The sequence below is a fragment of the Aotus nancymaae genome, unplaced genomic scaffold (assembly GCF_030222135.1).
Source record: "Aotus nancymaae isolate 86718 unplaced genomic scaffold, 86718_ANA_hifiasm-v0.15.2.pri h1tg000001l, whole genome shotgun sequence".
In the NCBI taxonomy this organism is placed as follows: Eukaryota; Metazoa; Chordata; class Mammalia; order Primates; family Aotidae; genus Aotus; species Aotus nancymaae.
The window spans coordinates 11,990,825-12,004,909 of NW_026988412.1; the positions used below are offsets into that span (position 1 = coordinate 11,990,825).

Below are 14,085 nucleotides of genomic sequence, written 5' to 3' on the forward strand. Positions count from 1 at the left end.
GCTGGAGTGCAGTGGCGCAATCTTGGCTCACTGCAGTCTCTGCCTTCTAGGTTCAGGCTCTTCTCTTGCCTCAGCCTCCTGCGTAACTGGGACTACAGGCACATACCACTGTGCCTGGATAATTTTTTTGTATTTTTAGTAGAGATGGAGGTTCTCCATGTTGGCCAGACTGGTCTTGAACTCCTGACCTCAAGTGATCTGCCTACCTTGGCCTCCCAAAGTGTTGGGATTATAGGCGTGAACCACCACAGGTGGCCAAGAAATCTTTTTCTGGAGTTATTTGAGCCTGAATCACTTGAAGATGTGCAGTTTGTTTGTTTGTTTGTGAGTGCAATGGTGCGATCTTGGCTCACTACAACCTCTGCCTTCTGGATTCTAGTGATTCTCCTGCTTCAGCCTCCCGAGTAGCTGGGATTACAGGCACCTACCACCATGTCTGGCTAATTTTTCTATTTTTAGTAGAGATGGGGTTTCATCATGTCGGTCAGGATCGTCTCAAACTCCTGACCTCAGGTGATCCACTCACCTTGGCCTCCCAAAGTGCTGGGATTGCAGGTGTGAGCCACTGAGCCCGGCCCTAAACGTGCAGTATTTTAATGTGTGGTGTGGGTGGTGTGGGGATGAAGGTAGGGGTGGGAAGTGACAATTGCCCTGTATGATGTGCAAGTGAAGTAGAGATGCCAGTGTCTGTTACCACTTGAGAGAGCCGAGTCTAGTGTTGGAGGACAAGGCAGGAGGGAGGGGCTTTTGCTGAGATTTAGATGATAGAGAAAATGATTGCCAATCAGATTGAATTCATTCAAGTATTTTGTCACAGAACCAACTTTGCCTTTTTTTGGTCTCTTTATTTGAAGTTTATATCTCCTTCAGTGATTTTTCATTTTTTATTTCCCCCCTTTTTCTTGGTGTTTATCTTGTCCTCTTTCTAATTTCTTTTGTTGGATACTTAGCTTATTAATTTTTTGTTCTTATCTCAACATTTGGACGTAAATTTTCCTCTCAATACTACTTTTACTGTATCCCACAAGTTTTGAAATGCTACATTTTTGTTATCATTCATTATTATTTGTGTTTCTATTTTGATTTATTTGATCCATAAATTATTTAGAAGGGTTTTTAAAAAATCATTTAATTTCCAGATTTTATCTACTTTTATTGACTCCTAAGTTAATTGTATTATAGTCAGAGAATATAGTTTTTTTTGAACTTTGTTAATGATTTAGTTTATAATTTAATGTGTGATCAGTTGTGTTCCTGAAAAGAAAGTTTCTTTTCTAATATTGAGTACAGAGATCTATCAGCGTTATCAAATCAAGCCTTTTAATATGCTATTCACATCCATTTCTACTGATTTTTCTTGCTTGACCTCTTCATAATAGAGAGAAATGTGCTGAAATATTTCATTGTGGAGTATAATTTGTTGATTTCTCTGTTTTTGCTTTATATAAATTTGAGGATTTTTAAAAAGTACGTACAAATTTAGAATTATTATATCTCCTTGGTGACTCTAAACTTTCAGGATTTGTCATGTAAAGCCCTGTATCTCTATTAATGCTTTCTGTCTTGACACTTACTTTGCTCGATGTTAACATAGTTTCATTGTTTGGATTGGTATCTGCTTGGTATATCATTTTTTTCCCCCATCCTTTTACTCTTGACTTTTCCATATGCTCATGCTTTAGGTGTATCTCTCATAAATAACATCTAGCCAGATTTTAAAATCCAATCTGACATTCTAATAAGACATTATTATTTTTAAAGACAACATGTTTTATGCAGGTTTGCCATTGTATTTGTTTACCTATTCCTTGTTGCGTGTCTGCTTGTCCTCCATTTATTTCCCTTCCTGAAACATATCATTTATTTATTTATTCATTCATTCAACAAGTGTTTATTGAGTGCCTAAGAGGTGTCAAGTGCTTTTCTGGGTGCTTGACATATGTTAAGGAATAAAACGTACAAAGGTTCTTGCCTTCATGAAGCTTACCATCTTGTCAGGGAGATAGGCAATTTAAATGATATGAGCGTTGTATCATTTTAGAAGGTGATGTGATGTTATGGAAAAAATATAAAGTAGAGCCAAAAAAGGGAGATTAGGTGTTTTGTGTGTGGATGGTAGGGAGGACGCAGAAGGAGGACAGGTTGTAGTGTTAAGACTTTATTAAATGCAGTCCTCCTGGGAGTGAACTCATTTTATTTATTTATATATTTGATTTTGTTCTAAATGGCAGTTTTGTTGAGTACCATTTCTAAGTTTATAGTTAGTTTTCTTTGAGGATATTATACCAACCAATCATAGCCTCCTGGCCTACGAGCTTCCAGGAATTTGGCTGTCATTCTGCTGTAGGTGACATCTCTTCTCTATCTGGCTTTTCCCTTTTACTCTGGCTTCCTGGAGATCAGGATTCTTGTTTCCTATCAGTTCTGAAAAATTTGAGCCATTTTGCCTTTAAATATTTTCCCTCTTTTATTCTGTCTATTCTATCTAGTTAGACACAGATTAGACTTTGAGTCATATCTCTTAATATCTCATTCATATTTTTCACGTTTTTCCCCTTTTTCTTATAGTTACAACCAAATGTGTATTAAATATGCCTTATACCAATAAGAAAAAGCTGGCCGGGCGCGGTGGCTCAAGCCTGTAATCCCAGCACTTTGGGAGGCCGAGGCGGGTGGATCACGAGGTCAAGAGATCGAGACCATCCTGGTCAACATTGTGAAACCCCGTCTCTACTAATACAAAAAAATTAGCTGAGCATGGTGGCGCGTGCCTGTAATCCCAGCTACTCAGGAGGCTGAGGCAGGAGACTTGCCTGAACCCAGGAGGCGGAGGTTGCGGTGAGCCGAGATCGCGCCATTGCACTCCAGCCTGGGTAACGAGAGCGAAACTCCGTCTCAAAAAAAAAAAAAAAAAAAAAAAAAAAAGAAAAAGCTGAAAAATTTGTTCATGATCTGATGTTTTGAATATTTGGTTTTGTTTTTTAAGATAATACATTACTGCCGGGCGCGGTGGCTCACGCCTGTCATCCCAGCACTTTGGGAGGCCAAGGCGGGTGGATCACGAGGTCAAGAGATCGAGACCATCCTGGTAAAACATAGTGAAATCCCATCTCTACTAAAAATACAAAAATTAGCTGGGCATGGTGGCGCGTGCCTGTAATCCCAGCTACTCAGGAGGCTGAGGCAGGAGAATTGCCTGAACCCAGGAGGCGGAGATTGCGGTGAGCTGAGATCGCGCCATTGCACTCCAACCTGGGTAACAAGAGCGAAATTCCATCTCAAAAAAAAAAAAAAAAAAAAAAAAAATTGCTATTGGGTTTTTTTTTTGCCTTTTTTTACAGGTAAAATTTACATACAGTGAGATGCATGCATCTTGAATATATAATTTGGTGAATTTTGACATGTGTATATAACCATGTAACCAGTACTCCTATCAAGATATAGAATATTTCGGTGACTCCAGAAAGTTTCCTCCTGCCCCTTCACTGTTATTGCCCCCCTCAATGAAGACAACACTTTTCTGATTCTTTTTCACCATAGTTTTACTTGTTCATTAAAACGGAGTCTATACTCTGTGTTCTATTATGTCCAGCTTCTTTTGCTTAGCATATGTCTGAAAGATTATTCATATTATTGCATATAGCATGGGCTCCTTTTTATTGCTCAGCAGTCCTCCAGTATTGACAATATCATAATTTGTTTACCCATTCTCCTGTTGATAGAGGTTTGGATTTTTCCCAGGTTTTGGTTATTGCACATAAAGGTGCTATGAACACCCTTGACAAGTCTTTTTATGGTATACATTTTGATTTCTCTTTGGCAAATACTTAAGAATTTTGTTGCTGGTCATAGGTAGGTTTATGTTTAATGTAGAATTTATAAATTTTGATGTAGAATTATAAAATTGTGATTATTCATTTCAGACAAATAAGCCAAATTGGACATATTTATCATTAAATATTTAAACTAATATTTGAAGTCCTTGAGATGTGCTCTGTAAGTATTTTGATAGGATGAATGCAGTTTAACGACCTAGTTATTGTCATCTTAAGGAACTTGCTGTAATTTTTATTTTAACTTCAGTATATCCTAGGTTCTCAGTCTTTAACCAGTGGTTCACTATGGGTATAAGTTTAAAAATATTAAACTGCATATGAGTGAGGACAGAAATGATTTAAAGCTGGATAAAACTACTTTTGTGGTGGTATTTACTGTTTAGCTGTGTAAGCTATGTAAGCTGTGAGTCTGATCTCTACCATCACTTATACACGCTCATTCAACATGCACTCTGAGGCCCTTCAAACTATTCCATTTTAAAGAGAAAACCTTAAAATTCATTTTTTAAAAGATTATCTTAAAAGCCAAGATGAAAACCATTGCCTTTTCCACCTTTAATGTTGCAATCCCAGAACATTGTATAGGAATTCTGCCAGTTAGAAAACATTGTCCTTTGCTATCTTTGAGGGTTTGGAAATTTTAAGTCATCTTTTTATAGTATGAATTTAATTCCTCTAACCCAGATATGTTAAATCCCCTTAAAAGCATGGTTCAAACACTTTTATTTTTATTTTAACCTGAAACTGTTTCTGTTAATTTTTATAGAGTGATTTAGGAAATAAATAATATAAAGATTTTATTGTTTATTTTTTATTTGTTTAGTGACAGTGTCTTACTCTTTTGCCCTGGCTAGAGTGCAGTGGTGCGATCATAGCTCACTGTAGCCTTGCACTCCTGGGCATAGGGGATTTTCCAGCCTCAATCTCCTGAGTAGCTTGGACTACAGGTGTGTGCCACCATGCCTGGCTAATTTTTAATTTTTTTGTAGAGACAGGGTCTGCTATGTTGACTACTGTGTTTAGATTTTTATATAGTATACATTTTTTTCCTCTTGCTCTATAAATATATTTGGTAACAATTTGTATAGTGTTGCAAAGTTATTAAACTCATACCTGTTAAAGAAAATAAAAAATTACTTAAGAATAGACATCTTGATTGTAGTTTGTAAGAAGCATCATTAATAATATTAGGCATCAGAAGATGATTTTCTAAAAAGGAAAGATAATATCATTGAATGCTCATATGTTCAGATTTTTTTGCTGGTTTCATGCAGTCCACATAGGTGAGAGTAGATAAATCTAGCTAAATTATTATTATTATTTTGAGACAGAGTCTCACTGTGTCAGTGAGTGCAGTGGTGTGATCTCGGCTCATTGCAACCTCCACCTCCTGGGTTGAAGTGATTCTCCCACCTCAGCCTCTGAGTAGCTGGGACTACATGTGCGCACCACCATGCCTGGTTAATTTCTTTTGATATTTGTAGTAGAGACAGGGTTTCACCATGTTAGCCAGGCAGGTCTTGAACTCCTGACCTCAGGAGATCCATCCACCTTGGCCTCCCAAAATGCTGGGATTACAGGCATGAGCCACCGCGCCCGGCCTAGCTTAATTATACTTTGTTTACACATAGTTGATAAACCGTAGCCCACTGTGGCCCTGCTGTTGGAGGGCTGAGTGTCAGGGATATAGAGCTAGGTCTAGATGTCCTGTAGCCAGATCCAATCTCTCCATGTTTATGATACTCAGAGATGTGAAAGCTTTATGATGACATTGTTGTACTGTCATGTGGGCATAAGTCATCTACGTTTCTCAAGTGGAAGCTCACGCCAGTTATAATGCTGCTCTCAAACCTAACAAAGGTATGCTAGGAGGGCTTGGTATGCTTTCAAAGAATGTATTTCTGTCTTTATCATTATATTCAGATAATCCCATAATATACCTATTTCAGAATGCATTTATACATTTAAGATTTATTATTGTATTTTAGCTACTTGATATTTGAGTAATTCTGGACAAAAAAGACCAAGTTAATGAGATAAAAGACTGATAGATGATGTCTCTTAGCAGATTTCAAAGAGTACAGATTAGAGGCTTCATTTTCTGGTGGGAAGTGCCTTAACTTTGTATTAAGAGATTTATTCCTTTTAAAGTAGTTTACATGTGTTACTTAATTCTTATAATAACTATTTAATAACCATCTCTTATTTGGAACAGAGTAAACAGGGGTTACTAATTTATTGCTTACTTCAAGAAAGTTTTATTTCAGTGTTTTCTTTAACACATGTAACTTCTATGCTAACTTTATATACGTGCTTATTTTGAAGAGGACTATGGTTTTATACAGTTGCTTTTTAGTTATAATTTTATCAAAAAAGTAATACAAATAGCCTGTTTTAGTCAAGGACAATAGGTATATATGTATGCATGTAGTGCACATATTTTCAAGTATTTATAGAGTGTAAAAGTGTAATAGTAGCTCTGTATAGTAACATTCACTGTATGCTTTTTAACCTTTCTAAGATTTCATTCCTGTACAAATGAGCTCTATGAAATTATTATGGCCAAAATACCAATGTTTATCTTTCACCTAATTTATCTGCACTTCATAAAAATGCTTAAATATTACTTCATCATCCTTAAATTTGCTTTGCAGTATGTGAAGTCTATGAACTAATTCTTGAATATTTATGAAGTAATCCTGATTTTTTTCAGGTGTTACAGGCTCTTAGGAATATTTAACTTAATTTGGAACAGGTTTCTCTATTTTTTTCATGATTTTTCATTTTTGAAAACCAAGAAACAGTAAATCCATCTATGTATAGTCCAGTTATACTGACATCAGTTTTTGTATTTTTCTACAGGAGTTTGGTTAGGCATAAAAGTTCTCATGATTCATAATATCCTGACTGAAATGTTAGGAAAATTGCTTTACAGAGAATGCGTATCATTGTGTGTCCCCTCTATAAAATTCTATTTTACAGAATGCTTGAGTAGTAGGAGCAGCAGTTGCAGTTTATAAAAAAGAGCTAATGAAAAATACCCTTAAGAGAGTAGATTGTAAGCATTCTCACCAGAAATAAATGATTATGTGAGGTGATGTATACACCAATTAGCTTGATTTTTGCCATTTTACAATTTATGTCTATATCAAAACATCATGCTACATACCATAAATATATATAATCTTTATTAATTAAAATAACAAAAATGTAAAAAAGAGACATACTTTCCCTCAAAGGTTAGATGGAAAATAGGATGAAAGTCACAATTTGATTATTTGCCAGAAGCAATTATCCTTATCTGCTAGGCCTGATGAAGACAATCACTTTACATTATGCCTTACTAGGGCTAGGGAAAAAAAGTATGTAAAAATTTCCAGAATTTTATAACAAAGAATAAGGGCAAAAAGTACTGGCATATGTCTCTCAATAAACACTCAGTATTTCAAAAAATAATCTTAAAAGAATATTGTTGAGGAAAGTTACTTTGCAGTTCATTTATTTGTATAAGATTTGTTTTTTAAAATGAAAGATCCAGTATTTTAAAATATACATACCAAGTCCATGTAGTATAATAGTGGTGATATGCTGTCAGTTGACAGTTGAGCAAGATAGAACTTAAATCTTTTATACTGGTACAATGTTAGCTGTAGGTAGTTTTAAGTTTCTTCTTCAGCAGATGTGTGCCTATAAGTACTTTGCTTCAGAATGAATGGAGCAGGTATTTGGTGGATAATGATCCCCTGGGGTGGTATGTGTTAGATCATCAGCATAATGTGGAAGATTATTAGATGTACAGCCTTGGATAGTTTCCAGATTGTTCCATCAGAATTTGCATTTAAACAAGTTCTCCTGATGATTTGTGTGCACATTAAAATTTGAGAAGCCTTCCTAAAGAAGACATCAAACTTGGCATCTGGGGAACTAACACTTCTGTACCCTAGATTGCAAGGATATACAGATTTAGAAATTATTCATTAGAATTATAAAACAAATATTCCCCTTAAAACTATATTTCTCTTTAAGATTACCCATCTTTTCTGGAGTAAAATGTCTTTAATACATTTCTATACTGCTCTTCTTAATCTTACCTACCAGAGAAGGTAAACTTTGCTTTGTCCAACCTGAATGAACAAGTCTGGTTATTGTTAAGTCTTCCCTAATATGGCGACAGCATGTGGATTTGCATGAAGTCAAAGCCTGAGAAATGGAGGTAGAAAACTGGCCCTGACATTGGAGTAGCATGGCATGTTATTCACTACTGGGCATGTTTTGTAACACCAGGGATACAGACATCCTGTATCTTAATTAAAAAATAAGTACGTCCTGAGTGTCTGTTGCATTCAGGATGATAGGGAGTGGATCAAACCTTTCCTCAAGGAGTTTATGGTCAGGCTAGGAAGTATTCTTGAAGGCACCTGCCTTGAGCAGAACTATGGAATTCTGAGATAGGACCATGTGGATTCATTGGCTAGCCTTTCTCCAGCTGTGGTTAAAAGAGGGATTAGTAATATAGCATTCATTTCAGCCAGTTAAACATTTCCTATCAAAGTAAGTACTGTCATAGTGTATCAATATACTTAAGGGAAGTTAGAATTTAGAACAAGAAATATAAATTCTGGATGTAAATACCTTTTCCTAACAGACTTGATGTAAAATTTTGTTGTGGCACACTCTACTTCTGAGTTTTCCAGTTTGCTTTAGGGAAAAATCTCTTGTTTGAATTCTGCTTCCAATATTTAGAAACTCTTCAATGTTGCTCAGCTTCTGAGATGGCCCCAGGAACTCATTGACTTTTCTGGTGCTAGCCTTAGTGTGTCATTTTGCTTCTTAGGGATCCCTCAGTACCAACCAAGTCCTGCTCAGTAGTGTGAGCAGGACCCTTCTTTTTAATATATAAGATTTTTTTCCCATGATTTTTTTTTCTTGCCTCCCTTAATCATTATTTCTATCCAGTAGTGTAGTATTTGTCTCTCTTTCACAGGTGACCCAGAAACTTTGGAAGTAAGAGACAGCTGCTCATAATCACTAAATGTCACTAAGTGCTTTAAACATGTGGGACCTGGGACAAAACATCAAAACACAAAGATGCTGTCTAAGAACACTTTTCTGCCATACAATTGGCAAGCATATTACTAATATGGGAGAGAGGGGAGCTTGCCAAAACGTTTCTTACAAACAAGGAATTGTAAGAGAAAAATGACGGTGTGGTATACTTCAAGATTGTAAATGCCATTTTATTCACTTATTGTATGGATTGTATTTCTATTAGATGCTTGTATAGAATACTTAAAGATATACTAACAAGAGTATTTATTGGCTCATTTATGCCACAGATCTTTTCCTCTACACATTCTCAAACATGAACTTAATTCTTGAGAATGAAGAGACACTGTTGTATTCTGAAATTTATATTAAATTGTGATATTTCCTCCATTAAAAAGATACTATAACCTTATTATTAGAGAAAAGCAGCAGGACACCTTTTGTTCGGAATTTTTGGTGGAAAATACATTTGGATTTAAATAGAATTTAAATGGCAACTCGATAATAGATAATTTTAGGAGATTGCTCAATGTTCCGCTTAAAGATTAGTTTAGATTTTGTCTTGTCATGATTATACAGAAAAGCGCTATGTAGTCATATCAGATTGTCCCACGCCATGCCTAGTGAATACTTGTGCCACTTTTGCTCTGCAGGAAAATGACTCAGGCACTTTGGACACGGTGGGCGCTGTGGTTGTGGATCACGAAGGGAATGTTGCTGCTGCTGTCTCCAGTGGAGGTTTGGCCTTGAAACATCCGGGGAGAGTTGGGCAGGTAAGTAATTATAGGTTTTTTAAACTAACCTTTCAGAGTAAAGCATGGAATTTTTAGCTCACAGTTTTTTAACCAGTAGGAACATTTTTTCTTTAGAAAAAATGCATATCATTGTTTTTTAACATCTAGTATAAATCATCAAACAAATACCCTTTTAAGATTCTTTTTAAGAAAACCTATCTCGTAGTAATTGGTTTGTTTCTCATCTTTACAATTGGTGATCCTAGTTTTGCTACTTTCAGCAGGCCGGGCACTGGCCTGGGCATTTAGTAGACATTTAATAAATGTGTGCCGGTTTCCATTTTCTCTCTGTAAATATCACTCTCTTTAGGAACAAGCCCTACTTGATTATACTGCTTGCTTTTTAGTTGGAGAAATGATTTCAGAGTTACATTTTTAATTTCCTCTATTCCATGTATGGTGACCTTTGGCCCTTTACATCCCTCCTCTAATCAAGCATTTCAGCCATTTTATAAAATAACCAGTATTTCAGGTCACCAACACATGATACCACTGAAAAAAATCTAGAAATGAAGATGGTCTAATTTATGTAAAAATTTGCTCGTCCAAGTTCACTTGCACATCCTCTTCACTTTGCCCCTCCGTCCCCCATCTTTAGTTTTATACTGAGAATGAAATTTAACATTCCATTTGATCTAGGAAGCTTTCTGAGGATAAACCAATTTTGGCACATTGCTTGTCAGCTTCATAAATATTTGTTAAGTGAACAAATGAATTGGATACTCTCATGGAGCAGTTGCAAGGGTTCATTTAAACTCAGTATTTGGGTGGCATCTTATAGATGGAGTATGTCTTGGTACGCTTTGTGTACTTTGTCATATTCGAAGAAGAGTCAGTGTCACAATTACTTTGTTCATGATGGTTAGAACTATTTGAAACAGAGAGATCGAATTCATGGAGAGTCACTGCACACCCCTAAGTGATGTTGCTTGATCTCCTTTGAGCTGTTGACATTCCTAGACTAGGAAAAAGGGGAAGGGAAGGATAATTAGTTTTGTGCTACTCTGCCTAGTGTACAAGGGGCTGTGTAGGGAATGATTATTCAACATGTGTACAATGCTTTGAACTCATTGTAAATGCCTTTGTTTGGTCATGGTATTTTTCTACATCATAAAGTCTTGCGTATTTGTCAAGTTTGCAATAAGAAAATCAAGCTTGGCATATCAGATGCAGACACCCTAGTAGAGAAGGTGAGAGAAAAGCCAGCAGAGTCACCCTTGATGCATTATAGTCCCCATGACTTTCTTACTGTTTTCTGTTTGTTTTAGTTAGCAAAATAGCAAAAACAGAACCAAGGATAGTTCTGGGCTATGTTAGCAGGATATTACATCTAACATTCTTGAAGCCATTCTGCCCCTGCACATAGCACTGTCCTAACAAAAGAAATACTTCTGTAAAAGTTATGTGTTGATTTACCTCACTTGGCTAGTTTATGAATACATAGCTTCTGGAGTTAGAAAATCAGGAAAGAGTGTGGAAGAAAGGAGTCAAAGCGCTTATAGGAAAATGCAGTTGCTTAATTGGATTATATTGCTTGGATAGAGGAGATGTAAAAAACCTGAAATTATGTAAGTATCAGATGAGAGGTAAAGAACAATTCTTTTTCACAGGTCCAAATGGAACATAATACAAAAACAAATTATATCAAAGCCTAATTATTTTTTAAGTGTGCTGAAGCTAGATACTTTTAATGTATTTTAAATGTACAATTAACTATTTAAAAATTTTAGCATATTACCCTGCTGTAGATACGTGCTAGCAGTGCAGATGGTGAGTGGCAATTTGAGGCCAGGTGCGGTGGCTCACGCCTGTAATTTTAGGAGGCTGAGGTGGGCGGATCACTTGAGGTCAGGAGTTTGAGACCAGCCTGGCCAACATGTTGAAATCCTATAGAGAAATAGAGAAGGTGAGTGAAAAGCCAGCAAAGTCACCTTTCATGCATTATAGTCCCCATGACTTTCTTACTATTTTCTGTAATCCCAGCACTTTGGCTCATGCTGTCTCTACTAAAAATACAAAAATTAGGCCAGGTGCAGTGGCTCATGCCTGTAATCCCAGCAGTCTGGGAGGCCAAGGTAGGTAGATCACTTGAGGTCATCAGGAGTTCAAGACCAGCCTGGTCAACATGGCAAAACCCCATCTCTACTAAAAATACAAAAGTTACCTGGGCATGGTGGTGCAAGCCTATAATCCCAGCTACTCGGGATGCTGAGGTAGGAGAATCGCTTGAACCCAGGAGGTGGAGGTTGCAGTTACCTCAGATCTCGCTACTGCATTCCAGTGTGGGTGACAGAGTGAGACCCCGTCGCAAAAAACAACGAAACAAAAATTAGCTGAGCATGATGGCTGACACCTGTAATCCCAGCTACCTGGGGAGGCTGAGGCAGTAGAATCACTTGAATCTGGGAGGCTGAGGTTGCAGTGAGCTGAACATGCCACTGCACTCCAGCCTGGTGACAGAGCAAGACTGTCTCCAAAAAAAGAAAAGAAATGGTAATTGGAATTAGGACTTATTTGCTTCTTTAGCTTACTGTAATAATTAGAATTTACAATTTGGATGTGAGAAAGGAATTATTCTATTTTACTTATTCCCCTAAACTTCACCCCACCCCCACACAAATAGGCGGTTGAGTTTACTGATTAAGTGTGGACCTTTGATTCAGGTAAACCTCTCTTCTAATCCCACCTCCCCACATACCATTCCCCTTACTTTGAACAAGTTACTTAACATCTTTAGGCTCCACTTTCCACACTTTCCACCTCTGTAAAATGGGGTTAACCAGCTTCCTTGCAATCATTATTAAACCAGGCTTTATTAGATGGCTATGATTTCTGTTGAGAATTAATAATTACATATGATATTTCTGAAATATTGTATCTATTTTCCTTTTTCTCCAGGCTGCTCTTTATGGATGTGGCTGCTGGGCTGAAAATACTGGAGCTCATAATCCCTACTCCACAGCTGTGAGTACCTCAGGTATTTGCTGCTTTCATAACCATTTTTCATAACTTCAGCCTTTTCAACCATTTAATGATAAAAAGCAGTATTTGTAGGTAAACATAGAGCATGTGCTATGATGGTGTATAGACAAAAGCATGGATGTGGGAAAGATCTTCAGTATTTGGGAGGTTTTAAGGGTTGTTTAGTATCACAGTGTAAATGCTTTGCTAACATTTTCTTTTTTTTTTAGGCAGAGTCTCACTCTGTCCCCAGGCTGGAGCAGTGGTGCGATCTCGGCTCACTGCAACTTCTGCCTCCCCAGGTTCAAGTGATTCTCATGCTTCAGCCTTCCGAGTAGCTGGGATTACGTGCATGTGCCACCACGCCCAGCTAATTTTTTGTATTTTTGCTAGAGACAGGGTTTTGCCATGTTGGCCAGGTTGGTCTTGAACTCCTGGCCTCAAGTGATCCACCCTCCTTGGCCTCTCAAAGTGCTGGGATTACAGGCATAAGCCACTGTGCCCGGCCCATTAACATTTTCAGTACAACTCTGGAATTAACTATGGTTAATTATATTTTTATAGGTACATATTTTTTCTAATGATCCATGATGGTGCCAAACTTAGGTCACAAAAGACATAAAAGTAGCAGGCCATTTTGAAAATAAACAGATAATCTCTTGAGTTAAATGTTGACATAAAACTTATAAGGTGTATTTCCAAATACATAGTTTATGATATTCAGTCCTTGAACTGTGCTTTCAGTGTAATACAGGTCCTCTTTTTATATCTATATTATAAAGGCATTATCATTTAGTACTGTGTGTGTGTGTGTGTGTGTGTGTGTGTGTGTGTGTTTGTATGCAGGGGATGGGGAATGGTGGACATGGAGAGTTTTAATAGGCAGAATGGTTATTATCTATTTCCTGACTTTAATCCTGCCTATGCCAGATGTACGTGAAGCCTTTTCTCATTAGGTGGTGATACCTCTGGTTGACAAAATAATATTGATTCATTCCTTTTTCATGTTGTTCCTCAAGTTACAGTCCTATCCCTTTCTCTCTAAAAGCCTCAGGCTTTATCAGGAGAGTGGACAAAAATGGCTTCCTTTCCTACCTTTCTCTCGCTGATTTCTTACCACATTGGTTTCTGCTCCACCACATTAACAAAGCGCCCAGTCCAGTAGCCCTGTTGTCCTGCTATCTGCCTCCTCTTTCTGTGCTCTCTGATGCAGGTGACTTTTCTTTTTGCATGTAGCACAGATCCTGGAACTCTCTTGGTTTGTCTGTCTCTCTGCCCCGTTCCATCTTGGCCTTCTTCACAGATTCTTATTCCTCTGTCCTCCCATTGCCAGCAGCCTCAGGATTGGGCCTCTGGTGAATTCTCTTCATCTCCCTGATGTGCTTTCTCCTGCTGATTTCTTGTTACTCCTGGTGATCTCATGTTCTCTCTCGGGATTGGCTTCCATG

The 14,085-nt window shown here is 37.3% G+C and overlaps 1 protein-coding gene across 5 annotated transcripts in view; it reads left to right on the forward strand.

Moving 5' to 3' along the window:
- The window catches only part of TASP1 (taspase 1), a 246,532-nt gene that overhangs the window by 97,821 nt on the left and 134,626 nt on the right, over window positions 1-14,085 (forward strand). For 3 of the 5 annotated variants that reach the window (XR_010343411.1, XR_010343409.1, XM_064378474.1), the window contains exons 9-10: window positions 9,536-9,655; window positions 12,575-12,640. Coding sequence is in view for 3 of the 5 variants with exons in the window: in XM_064378474.1 (XP_064234544.1) it covers window positions 9,536-9,655; window positions 12,575-12,640 (186 nt within the window). In the remaining 2 variants the exon portion in view is untranslated. Of the gene's footprint in view, window positions 1-9,535; window positions 9,656-12,574; window positions 12,654-14,085 lie in introns of all 5 variants that reach the window. The other 2 variants (XM_012474983.3, XM_064378505.1) reach the window with 1 other exon arrangement.